This window comes from Papio anubis, chromosome 17 (genome assembly GCF_008728515.1).
Source record: "Papio anubis isolate 15944 chromosome 17, Panubis1.0, whole genome shotgun sequence".
NCBI lineage: Eukaryota > Metazoa > Chordata > Mammalia > Primates > Cercopithecidae > Papio > Papio anubis.
Window position 1 is genome coordinate 9035506 of NC_044992.1, and position 22196 is coordinate 9057701.

Sequence of the window (22196 nt, forward strand, 5' to 3'; positions counted from 1 at the left end):
ACGGTGTGAGGTAAGAACCCCTTCGTGACATTGTTTGACACTCTGAACTTTTTTTTAACTATACAAATAACCTGCCGTCTTTAGGGATCATTCAAAAGGACCATTTTATAGTAAAATCACTTTATAATGAGGTCCTCTTGGTCTTTAATAACAACCTCTTGGATGGCCTCCAAGATAAATCCATCCTCAACCAAGTGCTCCTATAGGATGACTGATGTTATAGTAAAATTCTAAATGCATCTGATGAATAATCTATATATATAGGACTGAGGGTCAAGTGTCAATGTGGATTAAAAGATAAAACCATTTAAAAAGGGGAAAGGAGATTCTTCCAGTTTCCATTAGGAAAAGAGTCATTAAACTCCTAAAATTGCTTTATTTAGTAGAGACATAGATTATGAATGAAAAATACACTAATTGCACTCTTTTTTTTTTTTTTTTTTTTTTGAGACTGAGTCTGGCTCTGTCGCCCAGGCTGGAGTGCAGTGGCCGGATCTCAGCTCACTGCAAGCTCCGCCTCCCGGGTTTACGCCATTCTCCTGCCTCAGCCTCCCGAGTAGCTGGGACTACAGGCGCCCGCCACCTCGCCCAGCTAGTTTTTTTGTATTTTTAGTAGAGACGAGGTTTTGTCATGTTGGCCAGGCTGGTCTCGAACTCCTGACCTCAGGTGATCCACCCGCCTCGGCCTCCCAAAGTGCTGGGATTACAGGTATGAGCCATCACGCCCGACCACCATGTAGTTTCTTACCAATAAAATTACCATCATGTCATAACTGCTAAAATCTGCCCTACTCTTTCACATAATCCAAGTCACTATGATATCACAAGAGGATACTCTATTAGTCACTATTCTATCTTACAATGATTTGAATTTTTAAAAATGATGGATCATTGTTACAGATAGAATAATATCCCCCATGTCTAAGATGTCCACATCCTAATCCCTGGATCCTATGAATATGTCCCTCACATGAAAAAAGGGACTTCGCAGATGTAATTAAGGTTAAAGAATCTGAGGTGGGGGAGTAGCCGGCATCATCCAGGTGGACCCAGTATAATCACATGAGTCCTGAAAAGCAGAGAACCTTTCCCGGCTGCTGTCAGAGACAGTATGAAGAAGGGTCAGAGAGAGATAACTCGCTGGCTTTGAAGATGGAAGAAGGAATGTGGGAGGCCTCTAGAAGCTAGACAAAGGGAATGAATTCTCCAGAATGAGCTTCCAGAAAGGAATCAAGCTAACAGCTTGATCTGAGCCCTGTGGGACCCGCATTGGACTTCTCACCTACAGAACTGTAAGATCATAAATGGGTTTTAAATCACTAAGTTTGTGCTAATTTATTAAAGCAGCAATAGAAAACCAATACAATCTTTTTTAAAAAAATCTCTTTGAAATTATTAGGTGTTTGGATACTTCCCATCTGTAGACGTTCAGAAATGCAGGATCTGGACTGTGGGAAACTAAAGGGCAAAGGCAGCTTCAAAGAAGAAACTGCGCAGAAGGAAAAAGAAGAGTTGGAAAAAGAACCTATATATTAAAGCAATTTAAGAGACATAACTAGTTGCAATGTATGGGCCATATTTAGATCCTGAATTGAACTATCTAAAAGAAAACATCACAGCACGATCAGGGAAACCTGGACGCTGAGTGTTTGATTAGATTCAGGAAATACTGTTAACTTCTTAAGGGTGACAATGGCATGTGACTATAGTTTTCCAAACATATTTTAGACATATATTCTCGAATATCCACTGATGAAATGATACGATGTCTGGGATTTGCTTCCAAAATAACCTAGGGGCCGGGTAGGATGGGTAGGTTACTGGATGGTATATACATGTGAACAGATGGGCTATAAGTTGAAAATCACTGAGGCTGGAGGATGAGTAGGACAAAGTCATTATCTGACACTCTGTACTACTTTTACGTGTTTGAATTTTTCCATAGTAAAAAGTTATCAGGCCGGGCACGGGGGCTCATGCCTATAATCCCAGCACTTTGGGAGGCCAAGGCGGGTGGATCACCTGAGGTCAGGAGTTCGAGACCAGCCTGGCCAACATGGTGAAACCCCGTCTCTACTAAAAATACAAAAAAAAATTAGCCAGGCCTGGTGGCGGGTGCCTGTAATCTCAGCTACTCGGCAGGCTGAGGCAGAAGAATTGCTTGAACCCGGGAGGTGGAGGTTGCAGTGAGCCAAGATCGTGCCATTGTACTCCAGCCTGGGTGACAGAGCAAGATTGTCTTTTTTTTTTTTTTTTTTTTTTTTTTAAAAAAGGGACATCCCTAAGAGCTGCAACCACAGTTCCTGGATTGAGTACAAGATCCAGACCCCAACGGCTGTCTTCTCCTATGTCTTTGACATACATGAGCCTTCTTCTTTTCCTACTTCTTTGCCCCAGATCTGAGCCCAGCTAGTGGCACGGAGCACCAACATATTTAAATCAAGGACTGAAATGTACAACACTTGTTTAAATCAATGAATGACCACAGAGGGCCCTCTAGGTTTACAAAAGAAAGGAATACAGTCTCTGCTAGAGAGAAAGCCTCCTGGCCAATACTAGAGAGTCCTCTGAGTTTACACAGTCAAAAACGTAGTTGACGTCGTGTTGCCCAATGCCCACAGAGAAGCAATGAACCTTTCACGTTTAACATATACATGAACGAAAGAGAAGAAAATTAGGTCGCCCGGGTGCGGTGGCTCATGCCTGTAATCCTAACACTTTGGGAGGCTGAGGCGGGTGGATCATCTGAGGTCATGAGTTCGAGACCAGCCTGGCCAAAGTGGCCAAATCCCGTCTCTACTAAAAATATAAATATTAGCCAGATGCGTTGGCATGTGCCTGTAGTCCCAGCAACTTGGGAGGCTGAGGCTGGAGAATCGCTTGAACCCAGGAGGTGGAGGTTGTAGTGAGTTGAGATTGCACCATTGCACTCCAGCCTGGGTGACAGAGTGAGACTCCATCTCAAAAAAAAAAAAAAAAGAAAAAGAAAAAGAAAAAAAAATTAGGTCAAGCTAGATAAAAAGTTAATCATCTGGGAGGCCAAGACAGGCGGATCATAAGGTCAGGAGATCGAGACCATCCTGGCTAACACGGTGAAACCCCGTCTCTACTAAAAATACAAAAATTAGCCGGGCGTGGTGGCGGGCGCCTGTAGTCCCAGCTACACGGGAGGCTGAGGCAGGAGAATGGCGTGAACCCGGAAAACGGAGCTTGCAGTGAGTGGAGATCACACCACTGCACTCCAGCCTGGGCGACAGAGCGAGACTCCATCTCAAAAAAAAAAAAAAAGTTAATCACTATGTTAGAAGACTCAGAGCAAGTTTAAGAACAGATGTTTTTATTTTTAAGATTTTAAGAAAGGAATCCTTCCAGTGTCGGTGACAGCTACAAGAAAGGGTATCTTCGAAGAGAGTTGTCCGTGAAGCTGTGACTGCAAGGGTTCAAAGATTAGCTACTAAGATTCCCCGGTGTGAAATGGAGTCTGACTAGCCACCTTCCACAGCCCTATTTCACATGCGAACACCGACAGACCTAAGAACGCAGACATCTAGAACGACTGTACAATTTCCTGCTAGAGTCTGGAAAGAACATGTATAGAAAAACCATAGGACTAGATGGAGCTGATGAAGAAACCCCATCAACAGAGACCTCCTGGGTAAAGGCGGAATGACACTTCATACTTCCCCAAGGTCCGTGATCCATCCGACTCAGGGACAAGGGTCTACAATAACTAAAACGTTTTGAAACAAGCAACAAGTACCTTTGTTTCTTCTAACTCAGGGATCTTTCGGGCAATTAAGTGATTGTCATCACCCACCCATCTTCTGCCTAATGCCCATTTCACGCTTCAAATTACAGCTTAAGGGGCACAGAAGCCAAACTGGCTAATTTGTTATGATGAGGCCTCACTTCTAGGTTAGACAAGGAAGATATTCCCTGCCCTTCGGACTATGTTCTACCAGTGAACTGTTATTTTGGGATGATTTTCAAAGTTTCTAAGGGTCAGCTAGAGTGCAGAATGGCTAAGGGATTCCACAGGCTAAAGGAAGTTAGAAATGACCTTTTATGGCTCTTTATTTTCATTTAACGCAGGACCTGGCAATGACGCAGACAAAGCCATAGCAACCTCAGCACATTGTCAAGATTCTTGAGGCAGAGAAAAGGCTAATAAGCGTTCTGTGTGAAGATTACTTCTGTTTTTGTATTTGTCCTTGAAAGCTCGCTAGCAAAGAGGAATATGGCATTTCTTTTTTTTTTTCTTTTTTTTCTCAAAACAGAGTCTTGCCCTGTCACCAGGCTGGAGTGCAGTGGCGTGATCTCAGCTCACTGCAAGCTCCGCCTCCCAAGTTCAAGCCATTCTCCTGCCTCAGCCTCCCGAGTAGCTGGGACTACAGGTGCCCGCCACCACGTCCAGCTATTTTTTGTATTTTTAGTAGAGATGGGGTTTCACCATGTTGGCCAGGATGGTCTCAATCTCTTGAACTTGTGATCCGCTTGCCTCAGCCTCCCCAAGTGCTGGTGTGAGCCACCGGAATATAGCATTTCAAAACACAAAGGTAAGATCAGTGGAAAGAAACTGACCTGCAATGTGCATTGCCACTCCCCCTAAACTCCACCCACACCCCACCGGCCAGCAGGCTTCCCAAGGGTGAGAATCTTCATAAGGAAGCTCTGTTCTGGAGACTGTGACAAACACTTTGAGGGGCATCCTCTCACACCGACCTAAAGCAACCCCTGAAAGTAGCACCTTCTCCGGGACAAGCATCCTCTTCCCGACTGAAAACAGCTTCTCTTGTCAAAATGCAAAAATGCCAGAAAATGCATGAGTATCAGCTATAAGGTGCTCCATTCAGGAGCTGTGAATCCTGAAGAGTGAATGACTGTGCTGCATGTAAAGCTGTGTTGCTTTTCACTTTTTCACTTTCCTTCAAATATGGTAATGGGTGAAGTATGTAAAACCGAAGATGTAAGAGAGTCACAGTGTTTCACTGACTGGATAATTTCACTGTGAAAAAGGAACTCAAAATAGAATTAGATTTCTGCGTCTGCCCAATAGGGACTGACAGGCGCCAGACTTCCTTCTGACCTGAAACAACTGGAAAAACAAAACGAAATAGGGTAAATATACAAAACAACAGTTTTAAGACATGGACATAAGGAAATGAAGGGCGGTGATCTCTGAGAGACAGGAAACAAATGAGGTGAGTTCTAAGACTGTCCCAGATTACTGCCTCACAAGAGTTCCCAAGCCATGGTGTGGGCGTGGGAGAACGCAGGTGCAGCCCAGCATTTTCCTTGAGTTGAGAAAAGTCCAAAGAGGCCATGGTGGTTAGAGGATGTAGGGCACAGGACCAGAGAGGACTGCAGAGAGAGCACTCTGCAGACCTGCACAGGGGCCACTTTGATTCTCGAGCTGAGTACCATTCAGAAATTAGTGAGTTTGGCAAGGCTGCATGATCCAAGATCAATATACAAAGATCAATTGTACTTTGATACACAAGCAACAATTAGAAATTGACCTTTTTAAAATGCTACTTAGAATAAAAGATATGAAGGTCGGGCACGGTGGCTCATGCCTGTAATCCCAGCACTTTGGGAGGCCGAGGCGGGCTGATCACGAGGTCAGGAGATCAAGACCATCCTGGCTAACATGGTGAAACCCCATCTCTATCTAAAAAAACACAAAAAATTAGCCGGGCGTGGTGGCGGGCACCTGTAGTCCCAGCTGCTCGGGAGGCTGAGGCAGGAAAATGTCGTGAACCTGGGAGGCAGAGCTTGCAGTGAGCCGAGATCTCACCACTGCACTCCAGCCTGGGCGACAGAGCGAGACTCCGCCTCAAAAAAAAAAGATATGAAATACTTAGGAATAAATAGGATAAAAGATATATAAAGACATGTATAGCAAAAATTAAAAAGCATTGCTGAGAGAATTTGAGACTCAATAGTGTTAAAATATCAGTTCTCCTCAAACTAATCTAAAAATTCAATGTAATCTAAATCAAATGCCCAGGAAGCTTTCTTTTGTAAAATTAAAAAGAGATTCTAAAATTCACATGGAAATGCAAAAGACCTAGAATATCCAATAAAATTGTAAAAATAAACGAAGCTGGATGACCTGTACTATCTTACTTAATGACTCATCATAAAGGTTAAATAATTAATACAGTGTGGCACTGGTATAAAGATAAACAAATAGACTGGTATAAAGATAAACTCTCTGTCTTTTTCCAGAAAAGAACAGAACAGAGAGTACAACAGAAATAGGCCCATACACGCAGCGGCTCACACCTGTAATCCCAGCACTATGGGAGGCCAAGGTGGGCGGGTCACCTGAGGTCAGAAGTTTGAGACCAGCCTGGCCAACATGGAGAAACCCCATCTCTACTAAAAATACAAAACTTAGCTGGGCATGGAGGCTGAGGCAGGAGAATTGCTTGAACCTGGGAGACGGAGGTTGCAGTAAGCCAGGATCATGCCACTGCTCTCCAGTCTGGGCAACAGAGTCTCAAAAAAACAAACAGGCTGGGTGCGGTAGCTCAAGCCTGTAATCCCAGCACTTTGGGAGGTGGGCGGATCACAAGGTCAGGAGATGGAGACCATCCTGGCTAACACGGTGAAACCCCATCTCTACTAAAAATACAAAAAAGTAGCCGGACGTGGTGGCGGGCGCCTGTAGTCCCAGCTACTCAGGAGGCTGAGGCAAGAGAAATGCGTGAACCTGGGAGGCGGAGCTTGCAGTGAGCAGAGACTGCACCACTGCACTCTAGCCTGGGTGACACAGCGAGACACCGTCTCAAAAACAAAGAAAAGCCAACAAAACATGATGAGCTATCACCTCACACCTGTCAGAATGGCTATGATGAAAAAGAAAAAAGATAAGTGCTGGCAAGAATGTGGAGAAAAGGGAATCCGTGCACACTGTTGGTGAGGATGTAAATTTACTGCAGCCATTATGGAAAACAGTATGGAGGTTCTTCAAAAACATTAAAAGTGATCCCAGCAGTTCCACTGCTGGGATTTGTAGGCAAAGAAAACCAGACAAATACCACATGATCTCACTTATACGTGGAATCTGAAAAAGGTGAACTCAGAGAAGCAGAGAGCAGAGGAGTGGTTACCAAGCCCTGGGGGTTGGGGGAGAGATGAGGAGACGCGGGTCACAGAATACAAAATTTCAGTTAGAAAGAATAAGCTCAAAAGATCTGCTGTACAATAGGGTGACTAATACGCTTAAAAACTGCTAAGAGAGCAGATTTGAAGTGTTCTCACCACAAATAAATATGCATGTGAGCTAATACACAGTTAATTAGATTGACTTGCCCATTCTACTATGTATACATATTTCAAAGCAACATGTTGCAAACCATAAATATAATTTTTTCTTGCAAATTAAAAATTGTTTTAAATTTAAAAAGTCATATAGCTACTATATGACTCAGTCATTCCACTTGTAGGTATTTACCTCAGAAAAAAAATGCAATTTTATGTCCATACAAAGACTTATACATGAATGCAAATAGCAGCTTTCTTTGTAACAGCCAAAAACTGAAAACCACCCAAATATTAATCAACAGGTGAATGGATACACAGATTGAGGTAAATCCACACAATGGAATACAAATCTATAATGTAAGAGTGAAACACAGGCCAGGCATGGTGGCTCACGCCTATAATCCTAGCACTTTGGGAGGCTGAGTCGGGTGGATCGCTTGAGGTCAGGAGTTCAAGACCAGCCTGGCCAACATGGTGAAACCCCACCTCTACTAAAAATACAAAAAAAATTAACTGGGCATGATGGCGGGCGCCTGTAATCCCAGCCACTCGGGAAGCTGAGGCAGGAGAATTGCTTGAACCCAGGAGGTGGAGGTTGTGGTGAGCCAAGATCATACCACTGCACTCCAGCCTAGGCAACAAAGCCAGACTGTGTTTCAAAAAAAAAAAGAGAGTGAAATACTGATATACATAACCAGTTCAATGAATCTTAAAATAATTATGCTTAGACAAAGAAGCCAGAGCCCCTTCTTCCCCAAAAGATACATACTGTATAGTTCTATTTACATAAAATTATAGAAAATAGAAACTAATTTATAGTGACAAAAAGCAGTTCAGCCGTTGTCTGAGCATGGCGGGGAGGAACAATAGGAAGAATTACAAAGAGGCATGAAGAAAACTTTTGGGAGTAACAATTAGGTTCATTATTTTTATTGTAGTGATGGTTTCACAGGCATATATGCATGTCAAAGCTTATCAAATCATATACTTCAAACATGGGCCATTTATGATCACATCAACTATATATCAATAAAACTGATTTTAGATTTATTTTCTCCTCCTCCTCCTCCTTCCTCTTCCTTTTTATTTGTTAATTTTTTTAAAGATGGGACTTTACTATGTTGCCTAGGCTAGTGTCAAACTCCTACACTCAAGCTATCCTGTCACCTTGGCCTCCCAAAGTGTCAGGAGTACAGGTGTGTGCCACCAGGCCTGGCAATAAAGCTGATTTTAAAAAGCAGAATTAGAAAGAATAATATAGCTGTACATACTGACATTTTATAAAGTTCATAACACATGGTAAGTCTTTTTTTTTTTCCTTTGAGCTGAAGTCTCACTCAGTCATCCAGGCTGGAGTGCAGTGACACGCTATATCAGTTCACTGCAACCTCTGCCTCCTGGGTTCAAGTGATTCTCCTGCCTCAGGCTTCCGAGTAGCTGAGTTTACAGGTGCGTGCCACCACACGCAGCTAATTATTTTATTTTTAGTAGAGACTGGGTGTCACCATATTGGCCAGGCTGGTCTCTAACTCCTGATCTCAAGTGATCCACCCGCCTTGGCCTCCCAAAGTGCTGGGATTGCAGGCGTGAGCCACCACACCCAGCCGACACAGTATATACTAAGTTTTAAAAAGGTGTGGAATTATATATATATGGAGAGAGCTAACTATCTCATGATTTCATTTATGTAAAGTAAGTATATTTATATTGAATATATGTATGTGAATATATACAAAAGGTCTAAGGAAATACATATTAATCTGTTTCCAGTTTGAGATTGGAGAACCAATATGGAGGGCTTTCATCTTATACATTCCTATATTGTTTACACTTTGTATAACAATCATGCATTACTTCTGAAATTTTACAAATATAAGAAAGTTTAAAAAAAAAAAAAGTAAAAAAGCCACAGGGCAAAAGATAAAAAAGAAAAGCCAAATTGACATATTTTATAACAACAACAACAACAACAACAAAAATGGAGTCTTGCGTTTGGAGACTAATTCCCAGTCGTGAAGCTAAAGCACAGAGCATAGGCATCAAATTCACTCGGACTTCGACTCAGATCTGCCGTCTCTGCTGTTGCCCAGTGGAAAGTCACCACTTCCATGAGCCACCGAGATGAGTGACAGCAACTGTCTATTCCCCAGGTATCCTGAGGCACACGCCAAAAGCTTTAAAGGACCAGCAGTTTTCACTCCAATTTTCAATGGGGATGAGGAACAATCAAGGTTCCAAAAATCTGGTGGTCGGGCGCAGTGGCTCACGCCTGTAATCCCAGCACTTTGGGAGGCCAAGGTGGGAGGATCATGAGGTCAGGAGATCAAGACCATCCTGGCTAATAGGGTGAAACCCTGTCTCGACTAAAAAAATACAAAAAATTAGCCAGGCATGGTGGCACGCGCCTGTAGTCCCAGCCTCTCGGAAGACTGCGGCAGGAGAATCATTTGAACCCAAGAGGTGGAGGTTGCAGTGAGCCAAGATCACGCCACTGCACTCCAGCCTGGGTGACAGAGCAAGATTCTGTCTCAAAAAAAAACAAAAAAAATTCTGGCAAGGTTTCTGAGCCCACACTCCTCAGGGTATTTGGTACCTTGGATAATTTTCTGCTGCTGTTGCCGGATTTCATCAAAACCCAAGCCTCTGGTCTCCTCTGGCTCCTCAAAGAGCCAAGGGTTGGGTGCTCCTCGCTTAGCCTCTTCACTCATCAGGCTGGACCTAGAGAACAATATTAAACGATATTGATGTATCTCAAAACATGCAGCTCAAATGCAAATTACTCCCACCAAGTGCAGAGGTGGCCAGCCTTGAATGCTTTGAAAATTCAATTCAAACACAATTTATTGCATCCTGAGTTTATGCCAGGAACTGTATTCAGTGCTGGAAGAGATACAGGGATGAATGAGGCACAAGCTTGGTCCTCAGAATTACAGCCTGTTATAGAGATGATGAGAGAACATAATATTTGTACTAATCCTCTAAGAAATGTTTGAGTTAATCCTAAGAGAAGTTGGTAATAAATGAGGTTCTTAAATTTCAAAAACAGAAGGCTGAACAGTAGCCTTTTTATTAGGACAAAGTTTGTCTCAGAGGCTATGTGACCCCAAAGGTACAAATATTATTTCTCAAGCAGATACAATGTTGTGACTACAGATTACAATGTTTTTTTGTTTGTTTGTTTGTTTTAAAGAGACCATATAATTTCCCATTAAAGGATATTTGGAGCCAGGCGTAGTGGCTCATGCCTGTAATCCCAACAATCTGGGAGGCCGAGGCGGGCAGATCACCTGAAGTCAGGAGTTCCAGATCACCCTGGCCAACACGATGAAACCCTGTCTCTAATAAACACAAAAAAAATTAGCCAGGCTTGGCGGCGGGCGTCTGTACTCCCAGCTACTTGGGTGGCTGAGGCAGGAGAACTGCTTGAACTGGGAGGCAGAGGTTGCAGTGAGCCAATATAGCGCCACTGCACTGCAGCCTGGGTAGCAGAGCAAGACTCTGTCTCAAAAAAAAAAAAAAAAAAAAAAGGAGTATTTGATTGCTCACAGACACATGCAGGGTTTCAATACCAATTTTGTGACTTTAATGTAGCATTCATAACAGAATAAACACATTCTGATTTGTCAATCTTAACCTTACTCCCTCTAATAAATAATCCATGTGCCCTTTCTGCACCAGACCAGTTGGTCTCGCTATCTAAGGATCAGGAAACACATGATTTCCACCTCAGTCCCCATGTTTTCAGGATTCTCCTCCTCTCAAGTAGCTCCTCTCCTCTCCCTGCCTGTCCACATTCTGTCCAAGCTGAGAAGATCATCTTGTCCAGGACACCACCTTCTGACCACTTCAACGAAGAGATGAACATTCACTTTAAAGCTCTCATCAGATTCATGAAAAATCATAGAATAAATGGTGGGTGGGACATCAGCAAGATGGCTGATTAGAGGCACCTGGTGCTCACCTGCCCCCCACTTTCTTACGGAAGGACAAAGGCAATGAATAAACAGCTAAGATTTGACTTCAGTGTGGGAAAGCACTGGACTGCAGTGGGGAAGTGGAGAGGCCCCTGTGGTGATTGAAAGTCTAGAAGGGCAGCATGAAGGCCCCCAGCCTCCGTGGCCCCATCTCTTCCACCAGGATTGGGTAGGCCTGGACATATGAGGGCCTTCTCCCTGTGAGGAAAAGGTAAGCAGGAGATTTCCACCTGCCTCCACTGCCACGGCAAACACCTACTGTCCTTACTACAGGAGGATCCCCCAGTCCTTGCAAGTTCTGAGCCCAATTTGGAGAGCTGCTGGGAATTCGTACAGTTGCACTGCCCCAGATTAGGAGTACACCCCACTCCCCACCCACCCCATGAGCCAAGTTACTACAGCATGGCGCCATCTTCAGACCACAGCTCCCTCTGGAGTGTGCCCTCCTCTTGCGGACAGTAGCCACTGCACCTTTCCAGCACTGGGACTCCATCTTCATGCCACCAAACCTACACAGGTGGCTGAACTCCACACCCCAGGTCCCAGGAATGGCTGTGACTCTGGTCCTGCACTGAAGGAAAACCACCATCCTCACTTTCAGCCACAGAAACAGTCCCACCCAGGGCAAACCCACTCTCGAGCCAACCAAACTGCTGTATACCCTCCTGCAAGCAGAAGGCCCTGTGCAACTGACAGGCTAGCAGAGTGACTACACTCCTGCATCCAGGATCTGTGAAACAGTCGGGCAGTGCAGCCCCCTACAGCCATGCCCCCAGCCTACTGAAAGGCTCCACACCTCAATCAGGGCCTGAGAAACAACCCTGCAGGATGCCCCTGGCAGACATAACCCCAAGCCAGCCAAGTGGCCCTATGTCCACATCCCAGGCCTGAAAAACAGCCCACGGGTCACCCCCAGCAGCAACTCCCCTAGGCCAGCTGAGCAGCCCCGTGTTCACATCCCAGGTCTGAGATGCAACTCCTCAGGCCACTCCCGGCAGACATGCCCAGAGGGCTGTCAAGCAGCCTTATGCCCACCTCTCATGCCTGAGAAATAGCCCTGTGGGCTGTCCGCAGCAGGCATTCCCCCCAGGAGAGCTGAGCAGCAGTGTGCCCATGTCCCGGACCTGAGAAACAGTCCAACAGGCCACCTCTGGCAGGCATACTCCCAGACTGGCCAAGCAACCAAGCAACTGTGCCCTCAGCCAGAGTAAGGGAACCAACCCCAACCCCAGCAAGTGAGACCCCAAGTTGGACAATCCACCATGTGAATGCATGCATCGTCGACCTGACAAATAGCCCAGTGAGCACATCCCTGGCAAAGTCATGCCACCACCACCACAAAGCCTCTCAGCTGAGGCCACTGAGACACTCACAAACATCACTAGCATGGATTACAGTTGAAGAAACTATACAAAAACTACACTACTATGCCCACCTGGAACCAAAACCAATGCATCCCACTAAACCAACACCCCAAGATCCATTCATATGAGTATTTCTTTCCCTGTAAAACCTACTGCATAAAATTGGAAGAAGCAACTATTCCACCAGATGCATAGAAATCAACATAGGGATACATCGAACATGAAAAAGTAAGGAAACATGACACCTCCAAAGGAATACAATAATTCCTGTGTAATACACCCCAATGATAGAGAAATATACAAAATGACAGAAAAAGAATTCAAAATAGTAATCTTACAGTGAGATACAAGATAATAGAGCTAGACAATTTGATGAAATCAGGAAAACAATTCATGACTTGAATAAGAATTCAACAAGAAGATAAATACCATAAAAAAGAACAAAACAGATATCCTAGAGTAGAATAATTCAATGAATAAACAAATACAAGCTAGAGCTTTACCAAAAGAATAGACCAAGCAGAATTTTATTTATTTACTTACTTACTTATTTAGAGACAGGTTCTCACTGTCACCCAGGCTGGAGTGCAGTGGCATTATCTCAGCTCATTGCAACCTCCACCTCCAAGGTGTGCCATCACATCCAGCTAATTTTTGTATTTTTTGGTAGAGATGGGGTTTCACCATGTTAGCCAGGTTGGTATCAAACTCCTAACCTCAAGTGATCTGCCTGCCTTGGCCTCCCAAAGTGCTAGGATTACAGGTGTGAGCCACCATGAGTGGCTGAATTTTTGAACTTGAAGACAGACCTTGTGAAATAACACAGAAAAATGGAAAAAGAAAAAAGTAAAATGAAATGAAGAAAGCCTACATAATTCAGGGGACACCATTAAGTGAATATTCACATTGTAGGTGTTCCAGAAAGACAAAAGAAGGGGAAATGTACAGAAAACACTGAATGAAATAGTAGCTGAAAACTTCCCAAGTCTTAGGAGCTTCCAGATCCAGGAAGCCAAAAGAATCCCAAATAGATTCCATTCAAAAAGGACCCCTCTTAGGCACATTAGAGTCAAATTATCAAAAGTCAAAGACAAAGAATTCTAAAAACGGCAAGAGAAGGACTGGGTGCAGTGGCTCATGCCTGTAATCCTAGTACTTTGGGAGACTGAGGCAGGCAGATCACGATGTCAGGAGTTCAAGACCAGCCTGGCCAACATGGTGAAACTCTCTCTCTACTAAAAATACAAAAAAATAGCTGGGTGTGGTGGCAGGTGCCTGTAATCTCAGCTACTCAGGAGGCTGAGGCAGGAGAATCACTTGAACCCAAGAGGCGGAGGTTGCAGTGAGCTGAGACCACACCACTGCAATCCAGCCTGGGCAACAGAGCAAGACTCCATCTCAAAAACAAACAAATAACAACAACAACAAAAACAGCAAGAGAAAAGCATCAAATCACCTATGAGGGAATTCCCATTAGACTAATAGCAGATTTCTCAGCAGAAATCTTACCAATCAAGAGAGAATAGGATTTTATGTTCAAAGCACTAAAAGAAAAAAAAAAAAAATCTGCCAACCAAGAATATTACATGTAGCAAAGATATCTTCCAGAAATGAAAGAGAAATAAAATCTTTCACAGACAAGCAAAAACGAAGGTAATCCATCACCACTAGACCAGTCTTATAAAAAATGCTCAAGGGAGTACTATACTTGGAAGTGAAAAGATCACAACAGCCATTATAAAAACATGTGACACTATAAAACTCATGGGTGGAGCCAAAATACCAAGGAAAACCAGAAAGAAAGAAAGAAATCAAGCCTTATCACTTCAGAACACTACCCAACCACAAAAATAAACAATAAGACGAAGTAAGGAACAAAGGATATACAAAACAACCAGAAATCAATAAAATGACAAGATAAGTCCTCACCTATTAATAATAACCTTGAATGTAAGTGAATTAAATAACTCATTAAAAGACATAGACTGGATAACTAGATTAAAAAACAACAACAACAACAACAAAAAACAAGACTAGACTCAACTATATGCTGCCTAAAAGAAACTCACTTGACCTACAGACACACATAGACTGAATGAAAGCAAAGGTATGGAAAAAGATATTCTATGCAAACGAAAACCAAAGGTAAGCAGGAGTAGCTGTACTTAGACAAAACAGACTTCAAGTCAAAAGTTGTGAAATTAGACAAAGAAGGACATTACATAATAATAAGGGGATCAATTCAACAAGAGAATATAACAACTGTAAATATATACACATTCAATACCAGAGCACTCAGATATATAAAGCAAACATTATTAGCTCTAAAAGGAGAGAGACTCAAATAGTGTAATCGCTGGGGATTCTAACATCTCACTCTCAGCACTGGACAGATTATTCAGACAGACAGACTACACTACAGAACAAACAGACCTAACAGACATTTACAGAACATTTCACGCAACAGCTACAGAAAATACATTCTTGTCAACAGCACACAGAACATTCACTAGGACTGACCATATGTTAGGACACAAAACAAGTCTCAAAAATTTTTTTAGACTTTGAAATTGAAATCATACTATCTTTTTTTTTTTTTTGAGACGGAGTCTTACTCTGTCGCCCAGGCTGGAGTGCAGTGGTCGGATCTCAGCTCACTGCAAGCTCCGCCTCCCGGGTTTACGCCATTCTCCTGCCTCAGCCTCCGGAGTAGCTGGGACTACAGGCGCCCACCACCTCGCCCGGCTGTTTTTTTGTATTTTTTAGTAGAGACGGGGTTTCACTGTGTTAGCCAGGATGGTCTCGATCTCCTGACCTCGTGATCCGCCCGTCTCGGCCTCCCAAAGTGCTGGGATTACAGGCTTGAGCCACCGCGCCCGGCCGAAATCATACTATCTTATTTAACCACAGTGGAAAATATCAATAACAAGAGGAACATGCAAAATGGTACGAATACATGGAAATTAAACAACATACTCTTGAACAGCCAATGAGTGAAGGACAAAATTAAGAATGGAATTTTAAAATTCCTTAAAGTAAATGAAAATAGAGGCACAACATACCGCAACCTATGGGACACAGCAAAAGTAGTACTATGAGGCAACTGTATAACAATAAAGGCCTACGATAAAAAACTAGAAAGATTTCAAATAACCTAATAATGTATCTCAAGGAAACTAGGAAAGCAAGAATAAACCAAACCCAAAATTAGTAAAGGAAAGAAATAATAAAGATCAGAGGAGAAATAAATGAAATTGAAATAAAAAATGTATTTAAAAAACCAACAAAATAAAAGTTGGTTTTGTGTAAAGATAAAATTGAGAAACCGTTAGCTAGACTAAGAAAAAAAGAGATATGACTCAAACAAATAAAATCAGACAAGAAAAAGGGGACATCACAATGGATGCCACAGAAATACAAAGAATCATTACAGGATACTACGAACAACTCTACACCAATAAATTCAAAAACCTAGAGGAAATGGGTAAATTTCTGGACACATACAACCTACCAAGACTGAACCAAGAAGACATGTTTTTTTAAAACCTGAACAGAGCAATAACAAGTAATGAGTTTGAATCAATAATATAAAATCTGCCAACAAAGAAAAGTCCAGGACTAAATGGCTTTCATACTGAATTCTACCAAACCTTTAAAGAGAAATGCATACCAATTCTTCTCAAACTATTCCAAAAAATCAAAGGGGAGGGTATTCTACCTAATTCATTCTAAGAGGCTAGATTAACCCTGATATCAAAAGCAGATGAGAATACAACAGAAAAAGAAAAGTACAGGACAATATCCCTGATGAATATACACACAAAAAATCCTCAACAGAATGCTAGCAAATCAAATCCAACAATACATCACAAAGATAATATACTATGATCAAGTGGAATTTATCCCAGGAATGCAAGGATGGGTCAACATACACAAATCAATAAATGTGATACATCACATCAACTATAAAGGACAAAACCCATATGATAATCTCAGTAGATGCAGAAAAAATATTTGATAAAATTCAACATCTCAATTAAAAACTCTCAATAAATTAAGTATCGAAGGAAAGTACCTCAACACAATAAAGGCCATATATGACAAACCCACAGCTAACATCATATAGAAAAGGTGAAAGCTTTCCCTCTGAGAACTAGAAGACAAGGATGCCCACCCTCATCACTCTTACTCAACACAGTACTGGAAGTCTTAGCCATGGTAATCAAACAAGAGAAAGTAATAAATGGCATTCAAATTGGAAAGGAGAAAGTCAAATTGTTTCTGTTTGCGGAAAACATGATCTTATAGAGACAAAAGCCTAAAAACTACCAAAAAAAAAAAAAAAACCTCTTAGAACTGATACACAAATTCAGTAAAGTTGCAGGATACAAAATCAACATACGAAAATATGAAAGTGGTGTTTCTATAAATAATGGACTAGTTGAAAAAGAAATCAAGAAGACAATCTCATTTACAATAGCAATCTCCCCCAAAATTACCTAGGAATAAATTTTTTTTTTTTTTTTTTTTGAGGCGGAGTCTCGCTCTGCCGCCCAGGCTGGAGTGCAGTGGCCGGATCTCAGCTCACTGCAAGCTCCGCCTCCCGGGTTCACGCCATTCTCCGGCCTCAGCCTCCCGAGTAGCTGGGACTACAGGCGCCCGCCACCTCGCCCGGCTAGTTTTCTGTCTTTTTTTTTTTAGTAGAGACGGGGTTTCACCGTGTCAGCCAGGATGGTCTCGATCTCCTGACCTCGTGATCCGCCCGTCTCGGCCTCCCAAAGTGCTGGGATTACAGGCTTGAGCCACCGCGCCCGGCCTACCTAGGAATAAATTTAACCAAGGAGGTGAAAGATCTCCAAAACAAAAACTACAAAACACTGATGAAAGAAATTGAAAAGGATACAGACAAAGGGAAAGTTATTTCATGCTCATGGATTGGAAGAATTAATATTGTTAAAATGACTATACTACCCAACGCAAGCTACAGATTCAATGCAATCTCTATCAAAATATCAGTAACATTCTTCACAGCAATAGAAAAAAAAAAAAATCTTAAAAGTCTGCATGGAACCACAAAAGACCCTGAAGAGCCAAAGCGATCCTAAGCAAAAAGAACAAAGCTGAAGGCATCACACTACCAGACTTCAAAATATACTACAAAGCTGTAGTAATGTACTACAGTGCTGTTCTTATGGTACTGACATAAAAACAAACACACAGACCAACGGAACAGAATACAGAACCCAGAAATTTATCTATGTATCTAGAGCCAACTGATTTTTTTTTTTCGAGGCAGAGTCTCACTCTGTAACCCAGCTGGAGTGCAGTGACACGATCTTGATTCACTGCAACCTGCGCCTCCCAAGCTCAAGTGAACCTCCCACCTCAGCCTCCTGAGTGGTTGGGATTACAGGCACATGCCACCATACTCAGATAATTTTTGTAGAGATGAGGTTTCACCATGTTGCCCAGGCTGGCCTCAAACTCCAATCTGCCCACCTCAGCCTCCCAAAATGCTGGGATTACAGGTGTGAACACAGCCAAGCCAAGTCTCCTGATTTTTGACAGAGGTGCCAAGAATACTCATTGGGGAAGACAGTCTCTTCAATAAATGGTGCTGGGAAACTGAATATGCACATGCATAAGAATGAACCTACATACCCATCCATCACTCTATGCAAAAATCAACTCAAAATGAATCAAAGACCTAAACGTAAAACCCGAAACCACAAAAGTACCGGCAAAAACAAGGAAAACACTTTAGGATGTTCATCTGGGAAAAGATTTTATGAGTAAGACCTCGCAAGCACAGGCACCAAAAGCAAAAAGAAACGAATGAGATTATATCAAGCTAAAAAGCTTCTGCACAGCAAAGGAAACAGTCAATAGAGTGAAAACACAATCTGTAGGAGAAAATATTTGCAAACTGTTTATCTAACAGGGGATTAATATGCAAAATATATAAGGAACTCAAAATAGCTCAATGGCAAAAAATCATAATAATAATAGATTGAAAAATGGGCAAGTGAGCTAGGCATGGTGGCATGCACCTATAGTCCCAGCTACTCAGGCTGAGGTAGGAGGGTTACTTGAGCCTAGACAACAAAGTGAGACTCTATTTCAAAAAAAAATAAATACACAAAATATGTGAAAGAAAGACAAATGATCTGACAAAATATTTCTCAAAAGATGACATACAAATGCACCAACAAATATATAAAAAATTGCTCAGCATTACTAATTGTCAGGGAACTGCAAATCAAAATCACAATGAGGTATCATCTCATTCCACTTAGAATGTCTGTCATCAAAAACACAAAACCACAAATGCTTGTGAGGAGGTTGAGAGACAGGAACTCTTAGACACAGATGGTGGAAATGTAAACTAGTAGAGCCTCTATGGAGAACAGTATGGGGGTTCCCCAAAAAACTATAACTAGAACTACCATATGATCCAGCAATCCCCCTACTGGGCACTTATCCAAAGGAAAGAAAATCAGTATATTGAAGAGATATCCACACCCACATGTTTACTGCAGCACTATTCACAGTAGGCAAAATATGGAATCGAACTATCCAACAACAGATGAATGGATAAAGAAAGTGTGGTATATACACACAACAGAATACTATTTAGCCATGAAAAAGAATGAAATCCTGTCATTCACGGCAACATGGACGGAACTGGAGGATATTATCTTAAGTAAAATAAGCCAGGAACAGAAAGCTAAACACTGCATGTTCTTACTCATATGCAGAAGCTAAAAAGAAGTTGATCTCATAGAAGTAAAAAGTATAACAGAGCACACCAGAAACTGGGGAGAGTAGGGAGAAGGTGGAGAGCAAGAGATTTGTTAAGGGACACAAAATTATAGTTGGACAGGAGGAATAAGTTTGAGTGTTCTATTCACCAGTGTAGGATGACTACAGTTAACAATAATAGTCTAAAGTAGCTAGAAGGAGGATGTAGAATGTTCCCAACACAAAGAAACGAGAAATGTCTGAGATGATGAACATGCTAATTATCCTGACTGGCTCATTATATATTACATGTAGGAAAACATCACTAGGTATCCCATAAATATGTATAATTATTAAATGTCAAATAAAACAAAATGATAGGCCAGGCACGGTGGCTCACGCCTGTAATCCCAGCACTTTGAGAGGCCAATGCAGGCGGACCACCTGCGGTCAGGAGTTTGAGACCAGCCTGGCCAACATGATAAAACCCCGTCTCTACTAAAAATACAAAAATTAGCCAGGCATGGCGGCAGGCACCCGTAATCCCAGCTACTCGGGAGGATGAGGCAAGGAAAATTGCTTGGACTCAGGTGGTGGATGTTGCAGTGAGCCGAGATCGCACCACTGCACGCCAACACGGGCAATGAAGCGGAGACTCCATCTCAAAACAAAACAAAAAACAAATGATGACAATGATGTTACAGTAGCAATGACAATAATATTTAACATGCATTAAGCATTTGCCCGGCTCAGGTACACCTCCAGGTGATGTGTATATATTCAATCGTATCTCCATTACGTATAATTCTTCTAGCTTTGTTCACATCTCCCATATCATCCAGAAACAACTGTTACCCTATTATTTAACCTTGTAAATAGATAAGGTTCATATCTACTAGACAGAAGACAGAAACTGAAAATCATCCTTCACTGTATGCACACTGTCCCACAATATGGAGTGAACAGCTAACATCATATCACCTACTGGCAACATACGAACAGAACGTTGCTGGAGGATTCAATAACTTTTCATTCCAAAAACATTTACTTAGTAGTTATTATATAGTTGGCATTGCTCTCATTAATGGGCATAAAGAAAAAATCGAATATAGACACACAGACCAAAATCTCCACCCATACAGAGCATAGATTCTTGTTATAGGTGCTGTTTGCATTCTGATAGGATGACACAATGTGTAAAATGTGTGCAAACTGTCTAATGTCGTTCTTGGAAGATGTTAACTATTATCATAACACCAATTGTTGCATTTTTTTTTTACACAGAAGGCACTAAAAAATTGAAATAAACCTGTATATCCCAAAAGCTATATTAATTTCACTTTCAGTTTAGAACTTGAAAGCCTTTGGAAGAATATTAGATGTTTCAAGAGACAAACCCAGGCAAAACTGGAAGATAATTTTTGATTCCTTAGACTAAGATTTTAAGCATCGAGTTGGTCTCAAGTGTACTAATTAGCATGCCAAACAGAAGTATGACTTTCTTCCACTTTACCAAAAGGGCAGACGTGTTTCTTTGAAGTCTTTCTCTCCCTGTCTCATTCATTCATTCACCTATTCATTTATTTGAAACAGGGTCTCACACAGTCGCCCAGGCTGACGTGCAGTGGTACAATCATCACTCACCCCAGACTTGACCTCCAGAGCTCAAGGGATCCTCCCACCTCAGCCTCCTGAGTAGCTGGGACTACAGGTGCATGCCTCTGCACCTGGCTAATTACTTTTATTATTTGTAGAGATGGGGTCTCGCTATGTTGCCCAAGCTAGTCTTGAACTCCAGAGCTCAAACAAGCCTCCCACCTCGGGGATTACAGGCATGGGATTACAGGCATGAGCCATTGTACACAGCCTGAAGCCTTACTTTATGTGATTGGTACCAAGAATCTGAGATGTCACGATTTTGGATTCCTTCTCTATAATAATTATTCAGTTTCACATACCTTCGAATAAAGGGGAAGAATGCAATAGAAAAGGGAAGGAAAGAAGAAAATTCACAATCAAAGCCTATCCCAACTCTTACACCATCTTGCAAGAGCCGTTTTTCAAATCAGGAATTACATGGGATTCGTTCATGGTTTACTGCAAATGCACGTGGGTCACAGGTATGTAAAGATACTTTGAAAGTGCATCAGTGACCAGCTATGAGCATCCAAATGAGCATATTGCTCCTGAGGTGATATTGCTCCTTTAAACTTAATGGTGGAATGAGTCACTTAATGTTAGAACCACAGTCATATGTGTATATAAACACCTATTAGAAAATAAAAGTGACAATATGGGCACAAGAAGAAAGTCATACTTCTGTTTGGCATGCTAATTAGTACACTTGAGACCAACTCTGTGCTTAAAATCTTAGTCTAAGGAATCAAAAATTTTCTTCCAGTTTTGCCTGGGTTTGTCTCTTGATATATACAATATTCTTCCAAAGGCTTTCAAGTTCTAAACTGAAAGTGAAATTAATATAGCTTTTGGGATACACAATTTAACATTTTATTATTTTTATTTTTTATTTATTTTGATTTATTTATTTATTTAGAGACGGAGTCTCGCTCTGTCGCCAAGGCTGGAGTGCAGTGGCACCATCTCGGCTCAATGCAAGCTCCGCCTCCCGGGTTCATGCCATTCTCCTGCCTCAGCCTCCTGTGTAACTGGGACTACAGGCGCCCGCCACCATGCCTGGCTAATTTTTTTGTTTTTTTAGTAGAGACGGGTTTCACCGTGTTGGCCAGGATGGTCTCGATCTCCTGACCTTGTGATCCGCTCGCCTTGGCCTCCCGAAGTGCTGGGATTACAGGCGTGAGCCACCGCGCCTGGCCCATTCACTGGT

General features: G+C 42.1%; 1 protein-coding gene across 6 annotated transcripts in view; it reads right to left on the reverse strand.

The window, feature by feature from the left end:
- STX8 (syntaxin 8) overlaps nt 1-22196 on the reverse strand; it is a 330836-nt gene that overhangs the window by 251377 nt on the left and 57263 nt on the right. For all 6 annotated transcript variants that reach the window (XR_002517971.1, XR_002517972.1, XM_017950346.2 and 3 more), the window contains exon 5: nt 9866-9990. Coding sequence is in view for 4 of the 6 variants with exons in the window: in XM_017950346.2 (XP_017805835.1) it covers nt 9866-9990 (125 nt within the window). In the remaining 2 variants the exon portion in view is untranslated. The remainder of the gene's footprint in view (nt 1-9865; nt 9991-22196) is intronic.